Genomic DNA, 25973 nt, shown 5'->3' on the forward strand with positions numbered 1-25973 from the left:
GCAAGTCACAGAGAGAGGGAAGAAAGGGCTGGAGAGAGAACTCAGGAGAGTAAGGAACAGGAAAAAATGGAAGAGCTATAAGTATCAGGCTTCTCTCAGGTTTGGCATGGATTGAAAAGACCAAGAAATTGAGAGAGGGAAAGGGGTGGGAAGGGGAGGAGGGCACCAGATCTAGTACACACTGGGAAGGGCAGCCCCTAGTCAAGCTCCTCCCCCACACACATACAAAGGCCTCTCCCTGAAATGCAGCTGTGACTGAACTCTATGGCCCACAGAGTGGGGGGCAAAGTGACAGGTATTCCTGAAATATCCGTGCTCCTGATTGCCTTAGACCCCACTGGCCTGCTTTCTCTATACCTCCATTCCCCCTTTCCTCCTCTGCCAGCAAGGGGGCTCTGACTCCTGCCCCATACCCTGCTCTGTACCCTAGCCTCACCACCCCCCTTACCCTCAGTTCAGAAAACCTCAGGATGCCTCTGGGATAGATCAGGACTTACCTCTGAGCAAAGGGTAGCAAAGGGACAGGGAGGGGCCTGCTGCCTCTTCCTCCCCTCTGCTACTGCAGCCCTCAGCCCTCTGCTCTCTGCCTGAAGTTCCCCTTCCCCAACTGGGCTCCCACAAGGCCACGGCTGGGCCCTCCAAGGCCAGACAGTTGCCTCCCTGCTTGTTTTCCGGGGGCTGTGGTCTGATCACCCCAGGCCTGGCAGAATGCCTGCCTTTGGTATAGGTCCCTGTTTGTTGCCAAGGTCAGCCACTGGTCCTCCCTTTCTTTCCTCCTACTCCTCCAGGTCCTAGCTTGCTGGAAGGTGGTAAGCAAGACAGCCAGGTACCCCGACACAGGCTGGGGGTGGGGGGCTTTGTGCAAGTCAGAGGTCATTTCTTCCATGGATGGGTAGAGAGGACCCAGCCAGGTTTCCAGCTTACTGAGCTCGGCTGGTCCTAAGTCTCCCATGCTCTTTACACACCCTTGGGACAGGCCACTCCCTATGACAAGTAACTCTGCCGAGTACAGTGCAGGTGCCAGGGAGGGCACTTACTCTGCCATGCAGGAGCCTGGGTTCTAGCCCAGGTGTTTCTGCATCTCTCTGGGAGAAAGTCAGTTTGGAGTGATGACACCCCAGCAATGAGAAAGAAAAAGGGAAATAAAGGAAAGAGGAAAGTAAAGGGAAACAAAGAGAAAAGATGGAAGAGGTTAAGGAGAGGGGAAAGAAAAGAAGGAAGGAGGGAAGAAAGAGAGAAAAAGAAAGGAGGGGAAAAAAGAAGAAAGGAAGGAAAGAAGGAGAGAGGGGAAAGGAAGGAAAAAAGAAGGGAGGGAAAAAGGAAAGAAAAGGAAGGAAGGAAAGAAGGAAAGAAGGAAGGAAGGAAGGGAGGGAGGGAGGAAGGGAGGGAGGGAGGAAGGGAGGGAGGAAGGAGAAGGAGAAAGGAAAGGGGAAGGGAAGGGAAGGGAAGGGAAGGGAAGGGAAGGGAAGGGAAGGGAAGGGAAGGGAAGGGAAGGGAAGGGAAGGGAAGGGAATGAAGGCAAGGGAAGGGGAGGGGAGGGGAGGGAAGGGGTTGAGGCCAGCAGGTTGGACTGGTGTGCAGGGGAGATGGGAAGGGCCTCCCACCTCAAGGCTCAGCTCCAGAACTTAGAGCCTGGACTTCAGTCAGCTTATCCCTCACCTCACCTAGCCGTGGCAACAGTTTCCTTTGAACAATCCTGGTAGCAATGCTTTTCAAGCTGTGCATCCAGGGCCAGCAAGATAGCTCACCTGGACAATGTACCTGCTTTGTCATGCACACCCACTGCATTGAAGGAAACGTCAGTGCTATGATGTCTTCTTTCTCTCCCTCTGTCTGTCTTTCTGTTTCTCTTTCTATTTGAAAAACTAAGCCTGAGAGCTGGGTGATGGTACACCCAGTAAAGCATACACATTACCACAGTGGGGGGTTCCTAATAATGCAACACCCCAACCCTGTGTGTTCAGCTTTACTACAAAGCCTCCCTTTAGTCCTGAGTGCAGCTGGCCTGGACAGTAGAAGCTTGAAGCACGTTTCCTAAGTATGTGGTAGATCCCAGGCTCCCAGCCTATGGGTGTGGCAGGTCCCAGGTCACTATCCCGTGGGCAAGCCTCCTGTCTCTGAGCCTGAGTCTTTTCAGCAGGCATCCTAGCTGGGGCTCTGGGTGGAGGCAATGATTTCTTGGGTTTGAGCCCTGCTCCCCACCTGCAATGAGGAAGGTCCATGAGCAATGAAGGAGTTCTCTAGGTATCTCTCCATTTCTATCTCCCCCTCTCCTCTCAATTCCTCTCTACCTCTATCAAAAATAAACAAATGGATAAATAAATACAATATTTTTAGAAAGGAAGGAAGGGAGAGAGAGAGAGAGAGAGAGAGAGAGAGAGAGAAACTGACTCAGCATGGAGTAGTGAAGCCCTGGTAAGGGTAACAACAAAACAAAACAAAACAAAATGTGCTTCCTGAGAGTTAAGCCCCCCACCTACCAGGGAGGCCTGGTCCTGGGACTGTGGGAACCCATGCAGGTTCCACCCATGCCAGCTGCACTCCAATGGGATCTGGTCCCCATAACCCCCTCAACACTCCTCAGTGACCATAGGGCCCAACTCAGCACCCAAAGCAATTTTCAGCTGGAGTGTGACTGAGGGGAAGAGTGACTGGAAGGAGGAACTCTCTCCTCCAACCTCCTGAGACTGCTCTCTCAGTAACTGACATAATAATTCCCTTGAGGGCCTCTTATGAACACACACACACACCCCAACTCCTCCCATCAGTATTGGGGAAAGGGGATGGAGAGAGTGAAACAGGCAGAGGAGCAGAAGAAAGAAATGGCATGGCGGGAGGGGAGAAAGAAAAGGGAGGAGGGAGAGGAGGAGGGAGTGGCAGTGGGAAAGGATTGGGAGACCGCGGGTTCAGGGGTGAGAGAGATGGAGAAAGGACAGGGTAGGGGAACAGTCCTACCTGCACGTCTTCCAATGCAAGGATCTAATGAAGTCTAAATACAAAGGCCGGTGAAGGAAAAAGCCAGTGGGGCTGCAGCTGCATGGAGCTGGCAGGTCAGTTACTCCCAAGTTTAAGAGGACAGAGTAGGGCCCCAAAGCTGAGCCAGCCAGGGCCCTCCCCCTCCCCCTCACTGGAGTTCTAGACAAAGGGGGCAGCCTGGGAAGATGGGCTGCAAACCCCAGCCGCCAACGGAGAAGGGGCGCAGGTGACAGCAGCCCCTGGCAACAGTTGCCAGGGCAACCGTTGGCAGCATCAGGGACTCCTACGTCACTGCCTGGATCAGCCCAGCACAGCACATGCCCCTCAACTTTGACTCATTACCTATGTCCCCCTCCCTGAAGCAGGATGCAGCCAGGCAGGGAGCTGGCAAGAGGGAGGCTGAAGTTTAAAAGATCAGGTTAAAGGGCTGGGAGACACCCTGGTGATTCTGCAAAGGACTCTCAAGCCTGAGGCTTTGAGGTCCCAGGTTCAATCCCTGGCACTACCCTAAGCCAGAGCCAAGCAGAGCTCTACTCTTTCTGTATCTTTCTCTCTGTATCTCTCTCTTATGAAAATGAATGAATGAATGAATGAATGAATGAATGAATGAATGAATGAATGAATGAATAAGGGGCTGGGTGGTGGTGCACTCAGTTGAGCACACACTATATGGAGCATGAGGACCAGAGTTTGAGCATCTGCTCCCCACCTGAGGTAGAGGGAAGCTTCACAAGCCATGAAACAGGTCTGCAGCTGTCTCTTTGTATCTCTCCTGTCTACCTCCTTTCCTTCTCAATTTCTGTCTGGACTATTTAATAAGAAAGAATGAGAGAGGAGAAGGAAGAAGGAGAAGAAGGAGGAGGAGGAGGAGGGAAGGAAAGAAGAAGGAAGAAAGGAAGTAGAAAGGAAGGAAAATGTCCACCAGGAAAGGTGGACTTATAGTGTAGTCACCTAACCCAAGGATAACCCTGGTGGCAATAAAATATATATATATATATATATATATATATATATATATATATATATATATATATATATGTATGACTGTGAGAAGACTGAGCAATGCCTACCTGTGTAGAGGGGGGCCTTAAAGAGCCATAGTTTCCAGTTTCTCAAAAGAAGTAGGCCCCTAGACTTTTGCATGAAATCTGCAAGCCTGTCAACACAGACCTGAAATCCAAACCCAGTGGTGGTTTTTACCTCTTGAAGTTGCCAGCCTGTGACTGTGGCCCCAACTCAGGCTGAATATCCCTCTGACTTACAACAGTGGCTGCTAGGAGCACAGGATAAATGAGCCCCACCTCTCCAGAGAAAGGTAGAAACAGGCTGGGAGTATGGATCAACCTGTCAATGCCCATGTCCAGTGGAAGCAATGACTGAAGCCAGACCTCCCACCTTCTACATCCCATAATGATCCTGGGTCCATACTCCCAGAGGGATAGAAAATAGGAAAGCCTCCGATGGAGGGGATAGGATATGGAACTCTGGTAGTGGGAATTGTGTGGAATTGTACCCCCTCTTGTCCCACAATTTTGTCAATCATTATTAAATTTAAAAAAAAAATTGAAAAGTGCTCTGCCCTCCCCTGGAAGCACCTTAGGGGGCCACCTCTACCATGAAGTCCTCTCAGTGCTACTGCCCACTGGGACTCTTCCTTCAGTGTTAGCTCTGGAGTGGGACAATCCCCTTAGATTTTCAACAGACTTCCCTGGGAGACAAGAGTAGCTTTTGCTTTGTGTTCCAGGGCAGGTGCCAGCCCAAGGTGGTAGGAGAAGGGGACAAAGCTTCTGCAACTCTTCCTCTGTGTCAGGCCTTAAGGGTATCTGGAGGTATCCTTTACATCATTCTGCGAGGCTAGACTTGTTCTTATAGATGAGAAAACTGGGCGTGAGAGAGGTGATATGGCTTGCTCAAGCTCAAGGCCACCTAATAGGTAAGGGAGGGACACAGGCTCCAAGTCAAGAGCTCCTCTGAGACAAGAAGACGTAACCATCAATCATCGATCAGATGTCTGACTAATCCCACCCCCACGAAGTGCATGTCCAAACTTGTATTTGATTACCTCCAACAACAGACAGCTCACCTCCTCCCAAGAGGCTGCATCCTTTAGACCTTCAAAAAGTCTTTCCTAACCAGTCAGTCAAAGGAAAGAGGACATCAGAGTCACCGGGAGGTCTTCAGGGATCAAAAGGGACAGAGGAGAAACTGGGGAGATAGGGAGAGGGAGGGCAGTGTGTTCAGGGGGCCAGACCAGACCAGCGACAGAGCAAAGACAGGCAGGGCAGCCCAGGGTCTCAGCCAGGCAGTACAAAGACTTTCCCACAGCAAGTGGGGAGCTTGCTGGGTAATTAAGAGGCGCTGGGCAGCTTCTGCAGAGGCCATGGGAAATGCACCAGGGCTGGGCTGTGAGGACACTGAGCCTGCTCCCCCCCCCCCCCCCCCGCAAGCCTTGGAGCAGAACCAGGGGGGCAGCTTCAGTAAGGAGCCGGCTATTGTCTCACTCCTGTCTCCAGTCCTGTGTCTCCCCCCCCCAACACCGCCCCCATGCCTGGCCCAGGACTGAGTCCCATTCAGGCGCTATTTCTGGCCCCCGGAGGAAGAGGAAAAGAAAGCAAAGAAAGGAGCTGCTGTTCTCGGTGGAACCTTGGCCAGGAAAGCACCCCAGGGCTGCTGGGCCCTAGAAAATGCAGCCACTGTAGATTGAAAGCTCCAGTGCTGAAGAGGGGCTAACAGGGGGTGGGCTCAGGGGAGCCAGCAAAAGGCACAAAGGTTCCCTCTGACTGTTTGTACACGCTAGGTGTTCACTTACTGTAGAGACGCACAGAGAAGCAGAGGCACAACCCCCTACTTCCACCCAGAGTGGCTTAAGTACTTGGAGTCATAAAAATAACTACCATCACTGGTAACTCAATGCTGCCCAGAGTCAGCTGGGGTGGGTAGGGCCAGGCATGAGCACTGCCCAGCTCCATACCCACAGCTCCCTGCCCAAGTGCAGCACACAGACACACACACATGCACGCACACACACACAGGGCTCATGCACGTGTTCCATTTCATAGTCTGCCAACTTATGGTCACATTAACACTGCACACACAGCTTAAGTTTTGTCTTTATATATGTGCATCTCTCCAAGTATGGACAGAGAAGCTATTTCATCTGACAGACCCATTCCTGGGCTCTGCTGATGTAAACATTTAAATACGTAGCATGTAACTTCCATCTGTCCTCCTGACAGTGGAAGCAAGTGCCCTTCAGGAAAACTATGTGATCCCATTCGTGGTTTTAAAGGATATATATAATGTGTATCCTTTAAACCTAATTATATAATTTTATGTATGTATGTATGTACGTATGTGGGGGTATGGGTCGACCTCCCAACACTCATGTCCAGCAGAGAAGCAATTACAGAAGTCAGAACTCCCACCTTCTGCACGTGTTCCATTTCATAGTCTGCCAACTTATGGTCACATTAACACTGCACACACAGAAAGAATTTTGGTCCATATTCACAGAGGGGTAAAGAATAGGGAAGTTTCCAGGGGAGTCAGGCGGTAGCACAGCGGGTTAAGCACATGTGACGCAAAGCACAAGGACCGGTGTAAGGATCCGGGTTTGAGCCCTCGGCTCCCCACCTGCAGGGAAGTTACTTCACAAGTAGTGAAGCAAGTCTGCAGGTGTCTATCTTTCTCTCCCCTCTCTGTCTTCCCCTCCTTTCTCCATTTCTCTCTGTCCTTACAACTACAATGACATCAATGACAACAATAATAACTACAACAATAAAACAACAAGGGAAACAAAAGGGAAAATAAATATATATTTTTAATTTTTAAAAAAAGTTAAAAAAAAAAAAAAGAAAAGAAAGAAAAAGAATAGGGAAGTTTCCAGTGAAGGGGATGGGACACAGAACTCTTGTGGTGGAAACTGTCTGGAATGACACCTCTATTACAATTATACCCTTTACAGTCTTGGAAACTGGGGCTGGGTGGTGGTGCACCTGGTTGAGCGCTAGTATCACAATGCTCAAGGACCCAGGTTCGAGGCCCCAGTACCCACCTGCAGGAGGAAAGCTTCATGAGTGGTGAAGCAGGGCTACAGGTGTCTCTCTGTGTTTCTCCCTCTCTATCACCCCCTTCCCTCTTGATTTCTGGCTGTCTCTATCCAATAAATAATGATAATAAAAAATAAAATAAAATAAAAACAATCTTGGAAATCAATATTAAATCATTAATAAAAAACATTAAAATTATATATATGTAAGTATATCAGCAAAGCTATAGAAAAACTGATAGCATCTGAATTATATTTTTCTTTTTTATATATTTTATTTATTTATGAGAGAGACAGGAAGAGATAGAAAGAGAACCAGACATCACTCTGGCACATGTGCTGCCGGGGATCAAACTTGAGACCCCATACTTGAGAGTCCAACAAATTATTCACTGCTTCACCTCCTGAACCACCTGACTTACGTTTTCCAAAGATAAAAAAATAATAAAGCCATACTTATTGGTGAATCACAACATTTTTTTTTAAAAATGTCATTCATCAAATTTTTCCTTAAAAATTCAGCTCAGAGAAAAATGGGACACTATAATATGGGAAGAATGTGGAGGAGCTATGAGCTCAGCCTATTAGAGCACCAGCTTGCATGCCTGAGGTCCCAGAGGCCACAGGTTCAATCCCCAGCACCACCTTCTGCCAAAGCTGAACAGTGCTCTGCTTTCTTCTCTCTCATTCTAGATAGATAGATAGACAGACAGACAACAGACAGACAGATGGCAGATCGCAGAGGCTCAAGGAACAGTGTGCCTATCAAAACAGTGAACTAGGGACGCTACCCCACCCTCCTGTGCATTCACCAGCTCCATTACTCATGCCCTCATGCAATGCCTTTGCACATGCCTTCCCAAAGCATGTTCTCTCACTCTTAGCAGAGTCTGTGTTCTCCAAAGTTCTTGCCCTGATTAGTCACCTTCTTAGGCCATATCAAATATTTTATTCATTTATTTTGGATAGAAACAAAGAGAAATTGTGAGGGAAAGGGACGGTAAAGAGGAGGAAAGAAAGATTCTTGCAGCTCAGCTTCACTGCTCATGAAGCTTCACCCCTTCATAGATAGAGACCTGGGGTTTGAACCCGGATCTTTGCACACTCTAATGTATTTGTTCTACCAAATACAGTGCTACCCAGCCCTATTAGGACATATTTCAGATGTTCCCTACCTAGGAAGACTTCTGTGAGTCCCCACTGTCAATTCTCCTCTTCCCCTTCATCACTGCTCTCTTCTGGGGTGTCCCTTCTCATTAACCATATCCCATTCAATGTTGTCAGGGAGTGGCCTACCCCAGGTCCATTTCTCTATGCTTGTCTGCCTTGCCCCTGGCTGTATTTCCAGTGTCTGGCCCACAGCAGGTGTTCAATGATCACTAGTTACATGAATGAATGGAACCCTCCTGGGGCCCTAATGCAGCTCAGCCAACTAGAAGTCTCTTCCCAAGAGGGACCAGTTCCTGATTCGTTAACACCCCAGGGTTGGGCCAGGGCTTACAGCACAAATCTGTCCCCATGCCACAGCATCTGGCTAGGTCAGGGGCATGCACACCCCTGCAGGTGCCTGGGCATGGGAGGGCCTCCCTTGACTCTGTGTTCCTGAGAGCAGTGAGAGGATCTCCCCCACCCCAGCCCCACCCCAGCCTCTCTGACAAGTTCCACAGGACAGGATCCTGCAGCACCAAGCCTTTCCCAAACTATGAGGGTGCAGATACTCTCCAGGTCTCCAGGTCAGGTGATGTCTGAGAGCCCATCTAAATTTAGGCTACACAAACCTTGGGGTTTTCTTAGTACAGGAAGGCAAAGCCACCACCCACCCACTGTTAGCTGTTCCTATGGCCCAGGGCTGGGGTGGGGGGGGGGGGGGGAGTAAGAAGAAGGGCTGCAAGTGAGAGAGGTTCCCATGTCTGTTGCTACAAATGCCACACTGCCATCTGGGCTTCCTGTGGTCTCTCCAAGGGGGGGGGGGGATGAGTAAGGGCACCTGTCACTGGTCAGGGAGGATCATGGGATCTAGGAACTAGAGAGTTAGTAGATCCCAAGCCTGCAGTATAGGGGGGAGGGAGTGGGGGATGGGAGAGACATAGGCATGTTTGCTGGAGCAGGGAAGGGGCCTGTATGAGGCAACCTGACATCTCACACACAGATGGCCACCCTCCAAGGACACACCACAATGCCATTTTACAACAGAGGGAACGGAGGCTCAGAGAAGTGAAGCCAGTCACACAACTGGTGCAACTAGACCTCAATTCAGCTCTGCAGACTCCATGGTCTGTGTGACTGCCCTTGTCCTAGGAGGTTCCCCAGCCCAGCCCAGTCCTGGAAGCTCCAGGACAGAGAGAGAGAAAGAGAGAGGAAGCACCAGCCACTCCAGAGAAGCAGCTCAATGAAAGGGTCCAAGACAGCACAGCCCAGAATGATGGCCAAACCCATACACTCCTTCCCCTGCCCCACACTTGGAAACAAACACCACCATCCTCCCTGGGTAGAGTTATTGCAGCCTTTCACTCTGTTTCCCCAAACCCACATGGAAGAAAGAGCAGAGGCAAAACTCCTGGCCCTGCTGACAGGGGCTGCAGACTTCCCCGAGGGGTCCTGACTGTCCTCGCCCCCCCATAGCTGCACTAGGCTCCAGCCCTCCCCCAACCCCTCAGTCCCAACACCAGGACCTGCAGACCCTCAGGTCCCCACCCAGGAACTGAAGCACCAACCCCACCTATCCACTCCAGGGTGTGTGCAGGGTGACAGAGTCCCAAGAGGGTGCGGCAGTCACACCAGACGCAGGATAAGTGCAGCTTTGAGGAGACCAAAGGATAACCTTCCTTCCGCCCTGCCCAGCACTCCCACAAAGGCAGTGCCACCTGCAGGTGTGTGGGTCCAGAAGTGCCACGGTGGCCAGGAATACCTCGCCCAGGCACAGGCCTATGTGATGAAGGAGAGCAAGGCTCAGTACCAGCCCCCCAGGGTTCTGGGGGTGGGGATGCCAAAGTTTCCACCCTCAGTCCTCAGCACTGCCTTCCAGCTTGCTGAGCTGTTCACAGGTTCCCTGATTCCCTGGAGGAGTAATGGGAGAGTGCTAATGGTGAGGCTGGGGTGGTAACAGGCCAGGCCAGGAGAGAGAGGGCTTTTAGATCTGAGAGGCGCAGATCCACTGAAGTAGCTAGTTTGTGCCACCTGGGGACAGAATGCCTGGGCAGAAGATAGGAGCTGATGCCGCTCTCTCCCTGCCAAGACCAGAAAGTGGGAAGGGGTTGTACATACCTCCATATGGTGTTCAAGCTCCCTTTACAACATCTCCATCAAACCTAGACATCAGCCAGAATGAGAACTCACTGTCTCCACTCAGAGCCCCAGCTGGGACACCAGCAAGAAAGGCTCAGGTTCAGAGGTAGGAGGCTGCTCCCTGGGAAAGGGACCTGAGACCTGCCGCTGCCCTTGGGCTGGGTCCTTGGGCTCAACCACCTCCTTAGGAAATAAGCTTTAAGATTCTTTTTATTTAATGATTTAATAATGATTGACAAGACTGTAGAATAAGAGGGATATAATTCCACAGATATAATTCCATCACCAGAGTTAGACATCTCATCCCGCCATTGGAGGCTTTCCTATTTTTTTATCCCTCTGGGAGCATGGACCCAGAATCATTATGGGATGCCGAAGGTGGCAGGTCTGGCTTCTGTAATTGCTTCTCCACTGGACATGGGTGTTGGCAGGTCAAGATTTTAATGTCCGGGAGTCGGGCAGCAGGTTAAGTACATGTGGCACAAAGCGCAAGGACCAGCAAAAGGATCCCGGTTGGAGCCCCCAGCTCCCCACCTGCAGGGGAGTCGCTTCACAAGCGGTAAAGCAGGTCTGCAGGTGTCTGTCTTTCTCTCCCCCTTCTGACTTTCCCTCCTCTCTCCATTTCTCTCTGTCCTATCTAACAATGACAACATCAATGATAACAACAACAACAATAACTACAACAACAATGAAAAACAACAAGGGCAACAAAAAGGAAAATAAATTAAAAAAAAAAAATCTAAAAAAAAGAAAGAAAAGAAAAGATTTTAATGTCCAGGCCAGTGGCATCCAGGGCTAACGTAAGGCTTTGTAGTGAAGCTGAACACACAGGGCTGGGGGTGTTGGATTACTAGGAATCCTTTGCCACCCCTTACCTGGGAGGCAGGGATAACACACTCCTGGATGGTGATACAGCTTGAGAAGCAGTGGACAGAGGGTACACATGGGGCCAAGTGTGACTCAGCTGCCCAGCCAGCCCCTGGGGGTCAGTCACCCTTTGCAACTGTTACCATGGAGGCAGGTGGGTCTGAGTAGTTGTCTGCCACCAGGGGTGAGGCCAGAGTATAGCCACTGAGGCAAGCCCTGAGATCCAGGCCTCACCAGGGACCCAGAAAGGGTGGGCCACCAACCCAGCCTTGGGGACCACAGGAGCTTAGTCCCTGAGAGAAGCCACTGCAGCTAGAATCCAGGTCTCCTTTCAGATCCAGCACATAGGCCAAGTCGGTCAGACTTGGGGAGTCTCCAGGAGCAGAACAGGCCCCAGACTTAGGCAGCTTCTCAGGCCAACAGATAGAGCCCCCAGGAGAAGGGAGGTAGCTCAGCAAGTACAATCCAGGGCTCTACCCCAGTACAACACAAGCACAGCTAAGACGAACATGGTGGAGCAGTGCTTTGGTCTCTCATAGGAAAAAAAAAAAAAAAAGGCCAGGGAGGTGACTCAGCGTTAGAGCACATGCCTGGCATGCAAGGGGCCTTGGTTTTATACCCTGCTATTATTTAAAACACAAAAGACTCCATGTATGGGCGTGTCCATGGGGGCAGGGTGACACATTTGAAGCTTTTCCCAGTGACCTCATGGGATGGCAGGACTAGAACTGCTTGCTGCTGGTCCCCGAGGGGAGGGCTTGGTGGCAGCCCAGAGCTGTGGCAATGATGACATCACATGAGCCGCGGCAGGTGCTACACCCAGCAGCTCAGATTCATTGACTCACTCTGCCCTTCAAGGTGCCTTTGTCACCTTATTTTGTTATTTTAGTCTGTTTTATTTTATTTTACTAGAACAGTGATCAGCTCTAGCTTGTGGTGGTATAGGGAATTGAACCTGGGACCTTAGAGGGTCTATGGCACAAGAGTCTTTTGCACAGCCATTATGCTGTCTCCCTGGCCCTAGCAGCTGCTTTTTAAGGATGGGGAAAGTGTGACCCAGAAAGGTGAGCACACCTGTCCACACTCACACAGCTGGCAGGGTGGATCAGAGCCACCTTGTGCTGCCTGTCCCCAGGGGCAGCCAAATGATAGAGGAGCAGAGGTGAGGACAGCTGGGCAGGGGTCTCTGTGGCTCATGGACCTCAGCAGCCCCATCTGACAGCCTGAGTCACGAGGCCTGGAGAAATTAAGCTGCTCAGTCAAGTTCACTCTTCAAAGATGGAAGCCTCCACGTGACCTTGAAGACGAAGTCTCCAGCCAAGGTGTGTGAGGGGCTCTGGAAGCTGTGCAGGGTGTCAGGTATATACTTTGATGCCCAGATTCAAGTACAGCCCTGTCTGGAGTGGTGCTGCCATCCCCCTACAGCAGAAAGGAAACTGAGGCTCAAGTGGCCTGGGAGGTAGTGCAGTGGCTAAAGTATGGGCTTAAGAGCATGAGGTTCTGAGTTTGATCCCTGGCATTCCATGTGCCATCACACGTATCACCACACACAAGGACCTAGATTTAAGCACCCTATCTCCAATTATAGGGGGAAAGCTTCACTAGTAGAGAAGTAATGCTGCAGTTGTCTCTTTCTCTCTCCCTGCTTATCTCCACTTCCCTCTCCATTGCTCTCTGCCTCTATCCAATAAAATAAAAAGAGAAAAAGAATGGAAAGGACAAAGAAAAAAAGAAAGAAAGAGAGAGAGAGAGAAAGGAAGGAAGAAAAGAAGAAAGAAAGAAAGAAAGAGGAGAAAGAGAGAGAGGAAGAAAGGAAGGGTATGAAGGAAGGAAGGAAGGAAGGAAGGAAGGAAGGAAGGAAGGAAGGAAGGAAGGAAGGAACCCAGGAAGCTAGTAACTGAAAACAGCAAGGCATAAGCCCCTGAAGCTTGTCCCCCTCTCCTGCAGGTAAAGAGAGCCCAGGCTAGAGCTTCATCCCTGGGGGATGGAGGGAAGGAGAGAGAGGTCTGGGAAGCATCAGAGACAGATCCCATCTGTCTCTCGCTGTTCTGCTGGAGTTGGTTCAGTGGCCCTGCACCTGGGGAGCTACCTGGAGCCATTCCTGCAGACCCACTGTCCTTACAGGGGCCAGAACTAAGTGGCTCCAGGACTGGCCACCTCCCACTAATGCAGAAGGTGCCACTGGGGCCAGAAGCTCTGCCAGCTCCTCCCAGCTAGGCTTTTATCTCCGCCTGCCTGGAATTGCCTAGAGCACCACAAACCACTGGAGCCGGCGCCAGCCCAAGGGCCCAATGCCAGCCCTGATGCTCCCCCCATCACCACCACCACACAAGTCACAGGGGCTTCTGCAGGGTTCAGTGATTCCAGCGTTCTTGGGGTAGGAGGCATGAAGAAGTTCCCCTATGCTATCTGTGGGCCTCGGTGTACCCATCTGTCCAGTGGGCAGATTATCATAAAGCAACATTTCTGTAGACAGATGCTGCTCTGACTTCTCACAGTGCTCTGGACAGATGCACAGCTGTTGTCCACTTCCAAACAACAAAACTGAGGCACATTCTTGGGTTCACACCAGCAAAGAGGACTAGGCCAGCCAAAACTGTCCCCAGGCCTTGCTATCTCTGTGCTCCTGTCTCTCCAGAGAGGTGCAGGCAGGGCCAGAATGGGGACAAGGTCCCCAGCATGAAGCCTGAGGGAGCCAGAGACCTCTCCCCACTGCAGGGGCTGGAGAATCTGATGGATGAGATTGCAGACAGAGGTCACTGGTGGCTAAGCCTCAGTGTCTAAGTCCTCAGCGCTGGTTCAGCAGAAGCCCCGTCTGAGATATAAAGTGCTGAGCCTGGGGGCCTAGCAGAGGCTGAGGGGCGAAGGTCAGGATGGTTCTAGAACAGGTCAACCACCAGAGAACCAGGGGGAGTCTAGGGCTCAAGGGATCTCAGCTCACCTGTCAGGGTGCCCAGCACCAGTGGGCGCATGTGTCATGAGCTCATCCCCTGTCTCTCTCTGGCACCCCAGAGCTGACCCCAGAGTCCTCTGCATTCCCCAAGGGCCTATGGGAGCTCCCAGTGGGATGTGAAGGCTAGATAGGCAAAGGGTCACCTTGGGACTAACCACCCGACCTCATCTGAGAGGCCCTTATGCCAGCCTCCCCCCACCACCACCCCCACCTTACTTTCCATCTGCCTGGTCCCTGGGGTCCTGGAGCCCCAAGCTACTGAGTTTGCTCAAATGATGCCCCATCTGCTGTAAGTCAGAAGGAGGAGGCCCAGGGTCACCTGGACACAGTGTTGGGGGTGCAGAGCTGTCCTGGTTTGTGGTGGAGGTAGCACTGGGGTTTGAATCTGTGTTGCCACATTTTCCTCATACTCCCCATCCCTGCCCCTGACTCTTCAACCTTCCCTTACAAGTCCACTTGTATCCCTAAAACAAGTGAACCCCCCCCCCGCGACCTCCCACCACTTCATGTAGCTGAGGATGAAGAGACCTGGGTGGCTCAGTGAGCCTCCAGTCATGGAGTGTATCTGTACCCTCTCCCTTCTCTGTCTTTCTGGGCCCGGTGTGGAGTCCCACATCCCCAGGACACAGAGCTTGCCCCAGCACTGCACTTCTTTCTCCTGCCCACCCCGCCTTGCCCCATCCACCTGTCCATCTCTGAAGCTGCCACCACAAACAAATGCCTAGAGCCCTGCTTTCAGGGCCCAAGCATCCTGAAGGATGGCATCATGTACTCCCAGCCCCACACAGCTTTCCCACCCTGCACTCAGCCCCCCTCCAGCCCCTCCCTTGCTGAGCAGACTGAAGCCTGTCATCTGGCCACTCTAGGCCCTATGAAATGGCCCCTGCCAGATCTCCAGTGCCGGCACCCAGCCTGTCTCCTCCAGCTGTCCTTGCCGCAGACCTTTCCCCACGCAAGGCCCTCTGCCAGCAGTGCCCTCACCCCCAGGACCTCCTTCTTCCTGCCCACTCAGCACAGCCGATGCCCACTCAGAAGGGCCCTCCTCCACTGGCAACTTTATCTCTCTCCTCAGCCTCTGCTCCCAACCGCCTGGTTTGTGGCTCTGCCAAGATGGGTGTATCCCCACAAAGCTGCTCACCCTTTCCCACTACCCAGGGCGCTGACACCCACCACAATGGGCCAGCTGCCTGGCACAGCCTCCCCCTCAGGAACCATGCCAGCAAGGTGTCCTCCACCTGACACTCTCTGAGCAGAGCAGCTAGTGTCACCCCCACACACCTACTGTGCATATGGGACAACTGAGGTCCAGAGAGAGGTGAAGCAAGGTGGGGGCAGTGGTGTCAAGACTGAGGGGTCTCAGAGCCTTATCCCATCAGGGAAAGATAGAAATAGGCCAGGGTATGGATGGACCTGCCAATATCCACGTTCAGCAGAGAAGCAATTACAGAAGCCAGACCAAGGAACCCTCCAATGAAGGGACATGATATGGAACTCTGGCAGTGGAATTGTATGGAATTTTACCCCTCTTATCCCACAATCTTGTCAATCATTAGTAAATCACAAATAAAATAAAATAAAATAGATTGAGAGGTCTGTATCTCAGGCTTTCCTTATAGCAATAGGGTCAGTCTTCCCCAGACCTGCTCTCACCCTTGGAGACTGGATATAAAGACTCAAGACAATCCTGGCCCTTGGCCTGGGATGTGAGGAAGTAACTCAGAAGCTGGGAACTCTAGCAGAGTGGAGACGAGGCTCTCCCTACCCTCTGCCTATGCCCATCTCTAAGGAAGCAGCCTTGGCTCTCAGGGTGGAGGGAGGGTTGCTCACAGACAACCCTAAGACACCTTATTTGCTTCACTCGCTGCCATGCTCCCCATCCCGGGGACAATACAGAAGATGTTTGATCAGTGCTTATAGGAATCATTTCTCTGGAGCCAGAGTCATCCTTCCCCATCCCCTCTACTCAGGCCAGAGCTGCTCCAGTCTCAGCACCCTCTAAGTCCTCCATAAAGAGGAGGATAAGATAGGAGAGCCCAGGACACCATACCTGAGGGTCCTAGCTCCATCCTCATGTACACCATGTACCAGAGTGGTACTCTCGCATATCTCTCTCCCCCTCTCTCCATCTCCATTTCTCTCTCTCTCTCTCTCTCTCTCTCTCTCTCATCCATGTGAAATTCTCTCTCTACATCTCATACAAATACATAAAATAAATTGGATGGAATAACAAGCCCTAGGAAACCCCATACCAGCACCTCGTGAAAGAGACCATTTGAGGAAGAGGGAAGACAGAAGCCAGCAGTACCCCCCCCACACACCCCTCACCCCTACTCCACTAGAAGTAGAGTGGTCCTGCCTCTGGGGCAGGGAATTCTCCAGCTCCAGCACCTGCTTCCTCCACAATCTGAGGCTGATTCCCAAGTATTCCCTCCCCTTAGTTCAGACCTGCTGCCAGGTATGCCTCTTCCTGAGGATTGCTTGTGTGTTTAAAAGCCAGACTGCCCCAAGCTTCCATGGGTGCCCTGGACCAGCTCTCACTGTTAGGGGTTTCCCCAAACCTGGCTACTGGTTCTCTGTGCTCAGTCCTGCTGTGTGACGGGGGTTGATCCTCCTACTTTCTCTGTTCGTCAGCTTCCCCACCTGCTCTGCGAAAGCAGAGGGGACAGAGACCTGACCTCACCTAGACCACCGTGAGCCTCAGTTTCCCCAGCTAATGCATGACCTGCGGTTCTAAGCGGCTCCACCCCCTTGGGTCCAGCCGCCATCCCAGATTTTCCCCTGGCCCTCCTCCCCTGACTCTACAACAACCTCCTCTGGGCAGCTCCCACCCCATTCCTCAAGCGTCCCGTCCCTCCTCCCTCTTGCCACCCTGTTCTGCCCTGCCCTGCCCTGGTACCTGGTTCTGCACAGAGGGTCCCGCGGAGGGGCGAGAGGCCCTCGGAAGGCCAGGTAACTGGACTGTCTTTCAAGATCCACTTCAGAGCCTTAACCTGCTGTCGCGGTCCCCGCCCAGCTGGCAGCCTAGAGCCCTCCAGGCCCTCTTACTACTGAGGAGTAGACAGACAGCCTGTGCGGAGCTGGGGGGCGGTGCCTGGCTGATGGAGGCTCCTCCCTCCTCTCTGGCTCCCCGGGGGAAGGTGGGGCGGGGTGGGGGGGTGACCGAACCAACGTGAGTCACAGATTTCTCAGAGAGAGACTGCAGGGGGCAGGGCTGAGAACTGAGGTGGTGATGGGGGGGGTGGGGGACATGACTCAGCGCTGGGCAAGGGGGCACCTCAGCCTCCCCCTGCCTCCCTGCCTCCTTACTTTCCATCTGCCATTGCCTCCCCTGAGTCGGGAAAAGAGGAATGTGGCCAGTGACTGGCCACCGGGATGCTCCCACCCCACCACTCCCCCACCGCCTCAGTACTCCCCTCCTCAGGCGACAAACTGTCCCTTCCTGAAGGAGTTCAGCCTCCTTGGAGCACTCAGGAGTTGGCGCAGACCAGCAGAGCGGAAGGCATGGGGGGGGGGGGGGGGTGTCCAGTGGGTTGGTGTGCTGCCAGCCAGGCCAGGCACAGTCAAGCACCTGACCTTGAGTCCTCCTGTCTCCAAGGCTTTGCACAGCCAAGTGACCCGTGGCAAAGTCCCCATCCCAGAGCAGCTTTGGGATCCCACACCCCCAGCAGCTTTTGGAAATGGGTCCCTCTAGTCCATCTGTGGGAACAAAGGGGGAAACTGAGGTCCCAGGTAGAGAACCCTTCCTGGTGGCCTCAGAGGCTCAAGGAACTGTGGCAATGGATGGAGTCTCCCACCTGACTTTTGTCCACGGGTCTCAGTGGGTAGCTCCCTCCAACACGCAGCTCAGTCCTCTAACGGGCTGAGGATTTCTAGGCCCCACGTACCAGGAGGATTTCACAACAGAAGGTGGGTGAGTGGTGGCAGTAGCAACACTAACAGGGATAATGACTGCACCAGCTGACCATTAACTACATTCCAAATAGGAAGGGAAGAACTGGCTGAGACCAGTGGCTGGTCTTAGATGAACCCTGAAGAACACTCTGGGAGTATGCTGATGGAACCTGGAGAGCATAGCAATGAAGTTCAGAGAAGGGAATGCACTTACCCAAGGTCACACAGCTGGATGGAGAGTAGGGGAGTGGCCCAGTTGGGACCAAAGCCCAGGCAGACTTGCTCTCCCGACCACTCATAAACTAGCCTCCCCACACCTCAGGGGCCAAGCCATGACACAGCAGGGCCCCCCTCCCGCCTCATACACAAACACACACACACACACACACACACACACACACACATACACACATGCCTGTCTCCAAGAAGTGGACCCAGCAAAGCTACCTGGGATAGCATGAAGGAGAGACTCTTGGGCAATGCCCGTGGCTTCAGGGGACCTGAGACTTCACCTGCCTGCAAGAACCAAGCTCTAGGGAAGAGGGGACAAGAAAGCTACCTGGTGGGTTGCAGGAGCACCTCCCTTCCAAGCCAGAGCTTCCAGAAAGGGCCATGTCCTCTGAGTTGTCAACCCAACAGTCTGTCAGGCTGTGGTTGATGCCAGGCCTGCAGCCACCTCACAAGCCACAGTGGACACACCCTGGCTACCAGGGCAGGAAGGGCTGGCTCACACTGGGGGGAAGGAAGGGGGGTCAGGAAGCAAAAAAAAAAAATGGAAGTGAGTTGTCCTGGAAATGATGGGGAAGCCCTGAGGTGCCACACCTCCAGATAAGTCACCATCTCTGAGCCTCAGTTTCCCCAAGGCCTATCTAACAGGGATGAGGTGATTGGTGGTGGAGCTGGTCAGGGGATGCCTATCTCACACCATCCAGTTTCACCAAGACCTACTATGTGCTGGGCCAGGCTCCAGTGCAAAGCCACATCAGGTAAAACCAGGGAGACAGTTAAGAGCACCACAGCTCCCAACAGGCTCTGGGAGGCAGAGGAGAGAAACTAAGTGAACAATCATTCATCCCCACACTACCTGTTCCCAGGTCTACCCATATAGGACAGCTGCCACCAGCAGGTCAATAGGGGCCCCTGTAGAGGTGATCCGCTCACTCACTCTCAGTGAGGGGCAGGCTCCCCTGCTGTGTGAGACTAGAAGGAGCTAAGGAAGGTCGAGTAGCTGGTCTGGGGCTGCACCTCCAAATGTGTGGGCTCTACCAAGCACCTACTGGCTGTCAGGCCCTTGTTCACCACTGCCTTTGGGGATTTTATTGTTGTTTGGGGAGTTTGGATCAGAGCACCAATTAGCTCTATTAGTGGTGCCAGAGACCAAACCTAGGACTTACAAGTCCCTTGTACTACCATTATACTCTCTCTCCAGGCGCTCAACATCTGCTCTGGATCCCAGGACAGCCACTGTCCCTGCTGGAGAGGTAAGAGGCTGAAGTGAAGCATGGGGAGTGGGGGTTTTGGGGGTGGGGAAGTATTCATCCACAGAGGAGCATGTTTTTATTTTGTTTTTCAGAGAGAGAGAAAAGAAAAGGAGAGAGAGAGAGAGAGAGAGATTAGTGTCACAAAGTTTCCTTCAATGCCATGGGGATGGGACTCAAACCTGAGTCACATGCAGGGCCAAGCAGTACACTATCCAAGTGAGCTATTTTGCCAGTCCCAGACTGGGTCTTGAATTCATAAACTGAGGTCAGCAGGAAGGGCATTCCAGGCGGAGGGAATGCTACCCACTCAGGTGGAGCACTGGGACAATGAGTCATTCTTTTTTTTTTAAGTTTTTTAAAAAACATTTATTTATGGGAGTCGGGCGGTAGCACAGCGGGTTAAGTGCAGGTGGCACAAAGCGCAAGGACCGGTGTAAGGATCCCGGTTGGAGCCCCCACCTGCAGCAGAGTCGCTTCACAAGCCGTGAAGCAGGTCTGCAGGTGTCTATCTTTCTCTCCCCCTCTCTGTCTTCCCCTCCCCTCTCCATTTCTCTCTGTCTTATCCAACAACGATGACATCAATAACAACAATATTAACTACAACAATAAAACAACAAGGGAAACAAAAGGGAATAAATAAATAAACATTTTTTTAAATATTTATTTGTTTTCCATTTTGTTGCCCTTGTTTTTTTTTTTTTTTCTCCAGGGTTATTGCTGGGCTCAGTGCCTGCACCATGAATCCACCACTCCTGGAGGCCATTTTCCCCCTTTTTGTTGCCCTAGTTGTTGCAGCCTCATAGTGGTTATTATTGCCATTGTTGATGTTGCTTTGTTGTTGGATAGGACAGAGAGAAATGGAGAGAGGAGGGGAAGACAGAGAGAGAGGGGAGAGAAAGATAGACACCTGCAGACCTGCTTCACCGCCTGTGAAGCGACTCCCCTGCAGGTGGGGAGCCGGGGGCTCGAACCGGGATCCTTATGCCGGTCCCTGCGCTTTGCGCCACGTGCGCTTAACCCACTGCGCCACCGCCCGACTCCCAATAAACATTTTTTAAAAAACATTTATTCATTTATTCCCTTTTGTTGCCCTTGGGGTGGGGGGGGGGTCAGTGCAAGCAGACCAGGGAAGCAAGGCTGTCTTTGGGTGCAATGAAATGGGGTGCCCCTTTAAACATTGGGGAACTTTCACTCAGGCAGGTGGTTCAGGGGTGCTGCTACCCATAAGCCAGAAGCCCAAGCTATAGGTTCAGGCAGGTATCTGCACCCAGTGATCAGCTGGGTGACCAGGCAGTGTTACCCCAGCCTATGAGATACAACCCCCCCTTCTCACCTGGACATAGTTGTGTCATATGGGCACAATAATAGCATCACTAGTCATAAAAATAAACTGGGTCTTCTAGGACATGAGATTTTTATGAAACAAGAGCAGTCCAGGGCCAACAAGACATCCCACCTAGACAGTATTCCTGCTTTGTCATGTGTGCTCCCCAGGTTCGAGCCCAGCCCCCACCACACTGGAGAAAGTGTCAGTGCTATGATGTCTTTCCCTCTCTGCTTATCTCTATCTGAAAAAGTTCAGTTAGAACAACAACCAAAAATAATAATAAATAAAACAATAATAACAGAGCAGTGCAATCCAGGTATCTCTCCTGGTGCATGAAGTGACCTTGGAAAGCACTGAGCACAAATGCCTGTCACACACAGAGGCCGGCAAGTGTCATTGTGACTGTCAACAGGTCAACACAGAGGCCAGAGCTGGCAATGCCTTTACTTTCCCAGTATCACCTCCACAAAGCGAGATTGTTCTATTTCACAGACATAAACACTGAGGCCCAAAGAGAGTAACATCTCAGAGCCTCCCAGCAAGTCAGCAACAGAATTCAGACTAATCCAGGTCTCACATCTTGAGGTCCAGAGCACTTGCTTTGCAGCCAGCTTCAGCCACCACCCTGTCCATTCCCATGGGAATGGCTCCTGGCCTAGGGTGGGGGGAGCACTGCTGCACAGCCCCATGACACAGAATCCCTGTCACTCTGCCCCAGGGCCTGGTGGAGATGGCATTGTCCATGTGACTCAACCACCCTCACAAAGGGAGCTGTGTGCCCGGTGCCTGGCTGCCTCTCCCACCCATAGAAGGAGTGGGGACTCCATCACTGAGACATGGAAGGGTGAGAGACCTTGGCTGGTCATTGTTGAAATGAAGGGAGTCTAAAGGGGATTCAAGTCCAGACTTGGGGGGCAGGAGGTTGGCATCAGTCCCAGTGGTGGAATGAGCGGTGAGGCCAGGGCGAGCAAGGGGCAGGCGGTGCACCCTGTTTGTGTCTGTAGTCTGAGACCTTATTTGGAGTTCCAAGGACAGTCTCTCCCTGGGGTGGAGCCTCCTACTGCCCGCCTATATTCACCTACACCAGGTTTCAAAAATGACACTTGGGGGCCCGAGCAGTAGCACACCGGGTTAAGTGCACATAGTGCACAATGCAAGGAAAGGCACAAGGATTCCAGCTTGAACCCCCAGCTCCCCACTTGCAGGGGAGGGGGTTGCTTCACAAGCGGTGAGGCAGGTTTGCAGGTGTCTTTCTCTTCCTCTCTCTATCTTCCCCGTCTCTCTCAATTTTTTTCTGTCTTATTCTATATATAAAAAAAAGAAAAAAAATTTTAAATGACACTTGTCAACCCTAGGGCTCCTGCGTCCTGGCCTATTGCCAGCACTGGCCCCTGGCCAGTGGTTTCACACTTGACCTGGAGGTTTCACACTCACAGCCCCTACTAGATGCTGACTTGACCCCCTAGCAGGAGGAGGAAACTGAGGCACACTGAAAGGGGAGAGAGAGAAGGGGGGGATATGGAGATTAACATGAGGTCAGGCAAAAATAGAAACACAATCTGAATTCAAGTTTCACCCCCAAGTCACCAGTGCCATCTTGGTTACCTGCCAACAAGAAGCGGCCTTGGGACTGGCCCAGACAGCACAGACAGACAGACACTTCCCCCAGCCCTACACAGTCAGCCTGCTCCTATCCTGCCGGGAAGGGGTCACCAGGGGATCCAGGCTCTCGGAAAGAGTTCTAGCTGACTGGGCAGCCCTAGGAGGTGGGCACGCCTGGGTGCCCTGCTGTCTGAAACAGAAGGTAGACAGTGCGGCTGCACCCATTCCTAGGCATGATGGAATGTCTGAGCTCCCCCTGGACCCTCATGCCCGCTTGACCAGAGGGTTGGAACCAGCCACAACAACCCTGGAAGGCCGCTCCTGCCTCCCAGCCACCCGAAGACCCTAAGCCCATCAATCCCACCAAAGACAGGCTCCATGGCCTCTCCCATGGAACCTCTGACTATGGGAGGTGGGGGTTGGGTCTGAGGCTCCTCAGGGAAGTTGGCAGCCAACTATGGAAAGGGACCCCTTTGCAACTCATGGGCTTGAAAGCAGATGAGTTGGAAACTGTCATCCCACTTTGCTTCTAGAGCCAATGTGCAGCTATAGCTAAGAGGGCAAGATGCTCTTCTAGGGGGGGCCCTAGACACCTCTTCAAAGGCAGCCTTTCCTTGGGGAAACCAAGGGCTGGGGAGATCCACAGTGCCTCTCAAACCCACCGAGCTCCTCCCAATAGTGCCCCATGTCCTAGGGGAGCACAGTGTGGTACTTGGCATGAAGCCATCGAGAGCTGAGCCTCAGTATGTGCAGGTGACATCATCAGTCTATGGAGGAAGCAGGATAGCTTCTCACTCCACCAAAGGATGCCCTCACTCTGAACCAGGATGCCCAATGGCCCTGCAGCTATGCCCCCTCCTGTGCCTGGCTCCCACCACCCTGACTGGAGAGGTATTTAGGGGTGAGGGTCAGCTGCTCAGATGCACCAGTGCTGGGACAGATGCCCCTGGTTGGGCAGTGAGTCATGTCATTCCTGTGTCAAGGGAAGTAAACTGGCCCAGAGAGGTTTAGTGACAGCCCCTAATGGCAGGTTTGACTTCATCAGGAGAGCACTCTCTCAGTTGATGGCCTCAGGGTCTATTCCCAAGACCTGTCCACATCCCCACACCCCCACAGAGCAGCGTGCAGAGCTGTAATAAGATAGGCCCAGCAGGAGTCCATCTGGAGACTCTAGAAGGGGGGGGGGCTCTGGCTCCTCACCTGGAAATAGGGCTGCTGGCCTTCTCTCCTGGAGAAGTGGAGGTACAGCCCATCCTCCTTGGGAAGTACATGGGTGCCCAGCCTCCCAGAAGGGCCACCTTCTGGCTGGGCTCCCCTGCCAGGAGCCAGGGAACCCCCGGGGTCTCCCCTAAGTGCTGGGGCGCAGCTGGCTCAGAAGGCGTGTGTAATGGAGCAATGATGGCAGCCACTCATTAATGGGGCTACCTAATTAACAGGGGAACATGGGGGGGATCTACTACCCACACATCCCAAGGCGCCAGGCTGGTAGGAGTGGAGCTGGCCAGATGCCAGTACCTTCCCAGACAGACACCCACCTCTCTGGCTGATGGTGGCTTCGGGCTTGGAATGGAGGGGAGGGTGCTGTTCCCTTCTTTGTTTTCAGACTATTGTCCCTGCTCATCTCACCATGGTAGATAAAGGAGTAGGTCAGAGAGGGGCAACCAGGCCCAGGGCCCACAGGGTCACTGAGGGATCAGTTCTGTATTTCTCTATCAGTTGGGTTGTCGAAACAGTCATGTTGCATTTTTTTCTGGTTTTCTACGCAAAGAGGCATCATGACTTTTCCAACAACCCAATATATTTAGCTATTTTTGTCATTGCTAGGGGTTTACTGCTCCAAATAGACTTTTTTCAGATAGAAAGACAGAGACAGAGAAATGGGGGGGGGGGGGTTGGGTGGTGATGCACTCGGTGGAGCGCATAGGTTACCAGGATTAAGGGCTAGGGTTCAAACCCCCAGCCTCCACCTGCAGGGAGGGGGGCTTCATGAGTGGTAACGTGGAGCTACAGGTGTCTCATTTTCTCTCTCACTCTCTATCCCTCTTCTCTCAAATTCTCTCTGCCCTATCAAATAAAAGAAAAGAGAGAGAAATAGAGAGAGAAGGAAAGACACCATAATGCCAAGGCTTCCTCCAGTGCACTAGAACCTGGGTCCATGCATGACAAAGCAAGTTCACTATCCAGGTGAGCTATCATGCTTACCTGCCTCCCCCTCCCGTGACACGCCCCCTCTAGAGGTATTGACCCTCTCCTCATGAGTCTCATTACAGAGACTTGGCCCAGAAGGGGTGAGGATGGCCCCTGGGGGAGCAGTTGGGCTTATGAGAGAGCTGTGGGAAAGGAGCAAGATGCCCCTATGCTGGTCAGATAGGGAAGGCATGTCTGACCCTGGGCCCTGTCCCCCCACCCTGCCATGTTGCCCACTGGGGAGACTCGGCTTATTCTCCTTGACAAAAGTTAAACAGCCCGGCCTGCGTGCTCCCCAAACCGGTTTCCCACAGGGTGCCAGCAGAGTACTGCTAGGCTCATGCCTCCTGCTTGCATGTCCACACACGGAGCCTGCCCAGCCTTGGCCTCCACCTTCCACAGCCTCCTCTCCCACACTAGAAACTCCCCCAAGCAGTTCACGACCAGCACAGCTGTGGCTGCTGAGCCCAGAACCCTGGACTCGCTGGACCCAGCACATTTCCCAGGCACTAAGCTAGCCCTGCAGGCTGGCCAAGATGCAGGGGGCCACACTGGGACCCTTCCTTGCCCTGTCCCCCACCCTGAACAGTGCCTTGTTACCTCTGGGTCTGGCCAGGCCTCCTGCCTTCCTGCTACCTTCTCCCAGGCACTCTGGCTCCCAGTCTGAGCTTGCCTGTGCTGGTAACCTCAGGTGAAGCTCCGCCTGCTTGTCCGCCCTGCTTCCGGCTGGCCCTGGTTCAGCCCTTTCCTCCCTCCCTCATTCCATGGTTTCCCCTTGGGGACTGTCTAGATCCTTTGGGTGCTGAGTACAACCCCTGCCCAGCCTCCCTCCATTCAGCCCTCCTCAGGCCTTGACTCTCCCAGGCTGCCAGCCCACCCACACTCCTGGATGAGCATGTGACTAGCTCAGCCTCAGTGGCCCCAGGGCTGTGGAGGTATGCCACCCCCACCCCATGTGTGATTGCCAACCCTGCGAGTCCCTGCCTGCCTGCAGCGTGAGCTTAGCCACCTGGATCCTGGGCCCAGACTCAGTGCTAGCAGAGGAAAATGGGATGCAGGTGAAGAGGAAAAGGGGGGAACCGGTCTAGCCTTTTGTTGGACACAGAGGAGAACTGAGACTGGGGTGGGAGTCTGGCATGAGAGTTGGATCGCAATGTGAGGGGGTGCCACAGAGAGGAATGGTCTAGACAGTCGCCCTTCATCCTGCCTCAATGCAGACCACTCACCTCCTGGCCCAGCCCCTCTTCCAGCCTTCCAATCTGGCCCCAGACTAACAGTTTTTAGGGTTGCTTTTCAGCATCCAGGCAGCCCCCCCGCCCCAATGCCTTCTGAGTCCCCCCACCTCAGGTCTACAGT

General features: G+C 52.8%; 1 protein-coding gene across 6 annotated transcripts in view; it reads right to left on the bottom strand.

The window, feature by feature from the left end:
• Nucleotides 1–25360, bottom strand: part of ADGRG1 (adhesion G protein-coupled receptor G1) — a 48162-nt gene extending 22802 nt beyond the window's left edge. The window contains exon 1 of one of the 6 annotated variants that reach the window (XM_016186863.2): nt 25218–25360. Coding sequence is in view for 1 of the 6 variants with exons in the window: in XM_060185483.1 (XP_060041466.1) it covers nt 18580–18634 (55 nt within the window). In the remaining 5 variants the exon portion in view is untranslated. Of the gene's footprint in view, nt 1–2955; nt 3059–17025; nt 17182–18467; nt 18527–18579; nt 18650–23630; nt 23761–25217 lie in introns of those variants that run through there. The other 5 variants (XM_060185485.1, XM_060185483.1, XM_060185487.1 and 2 more) reach the window with 5 other exon arrangements.
• Nucleotides 25361–25973: the final 613 nt, after the last annotated feature.

This window comes from Erinaceus europaeus, chromosome 2 (genome assembly GCF_950295315.1).
Source record: "Erinaceus europaeus chromosome 2, mEriEur2.1, whole genome shotgun sequence".
Classification (NCBI taxonomy): domain Eukaryota; kingdom Metazoa; phylum Chordata; class Mammalia; order Eulipotyphla; family Erinaceidae; genus Erinaceus; species Erinaceus europaeus.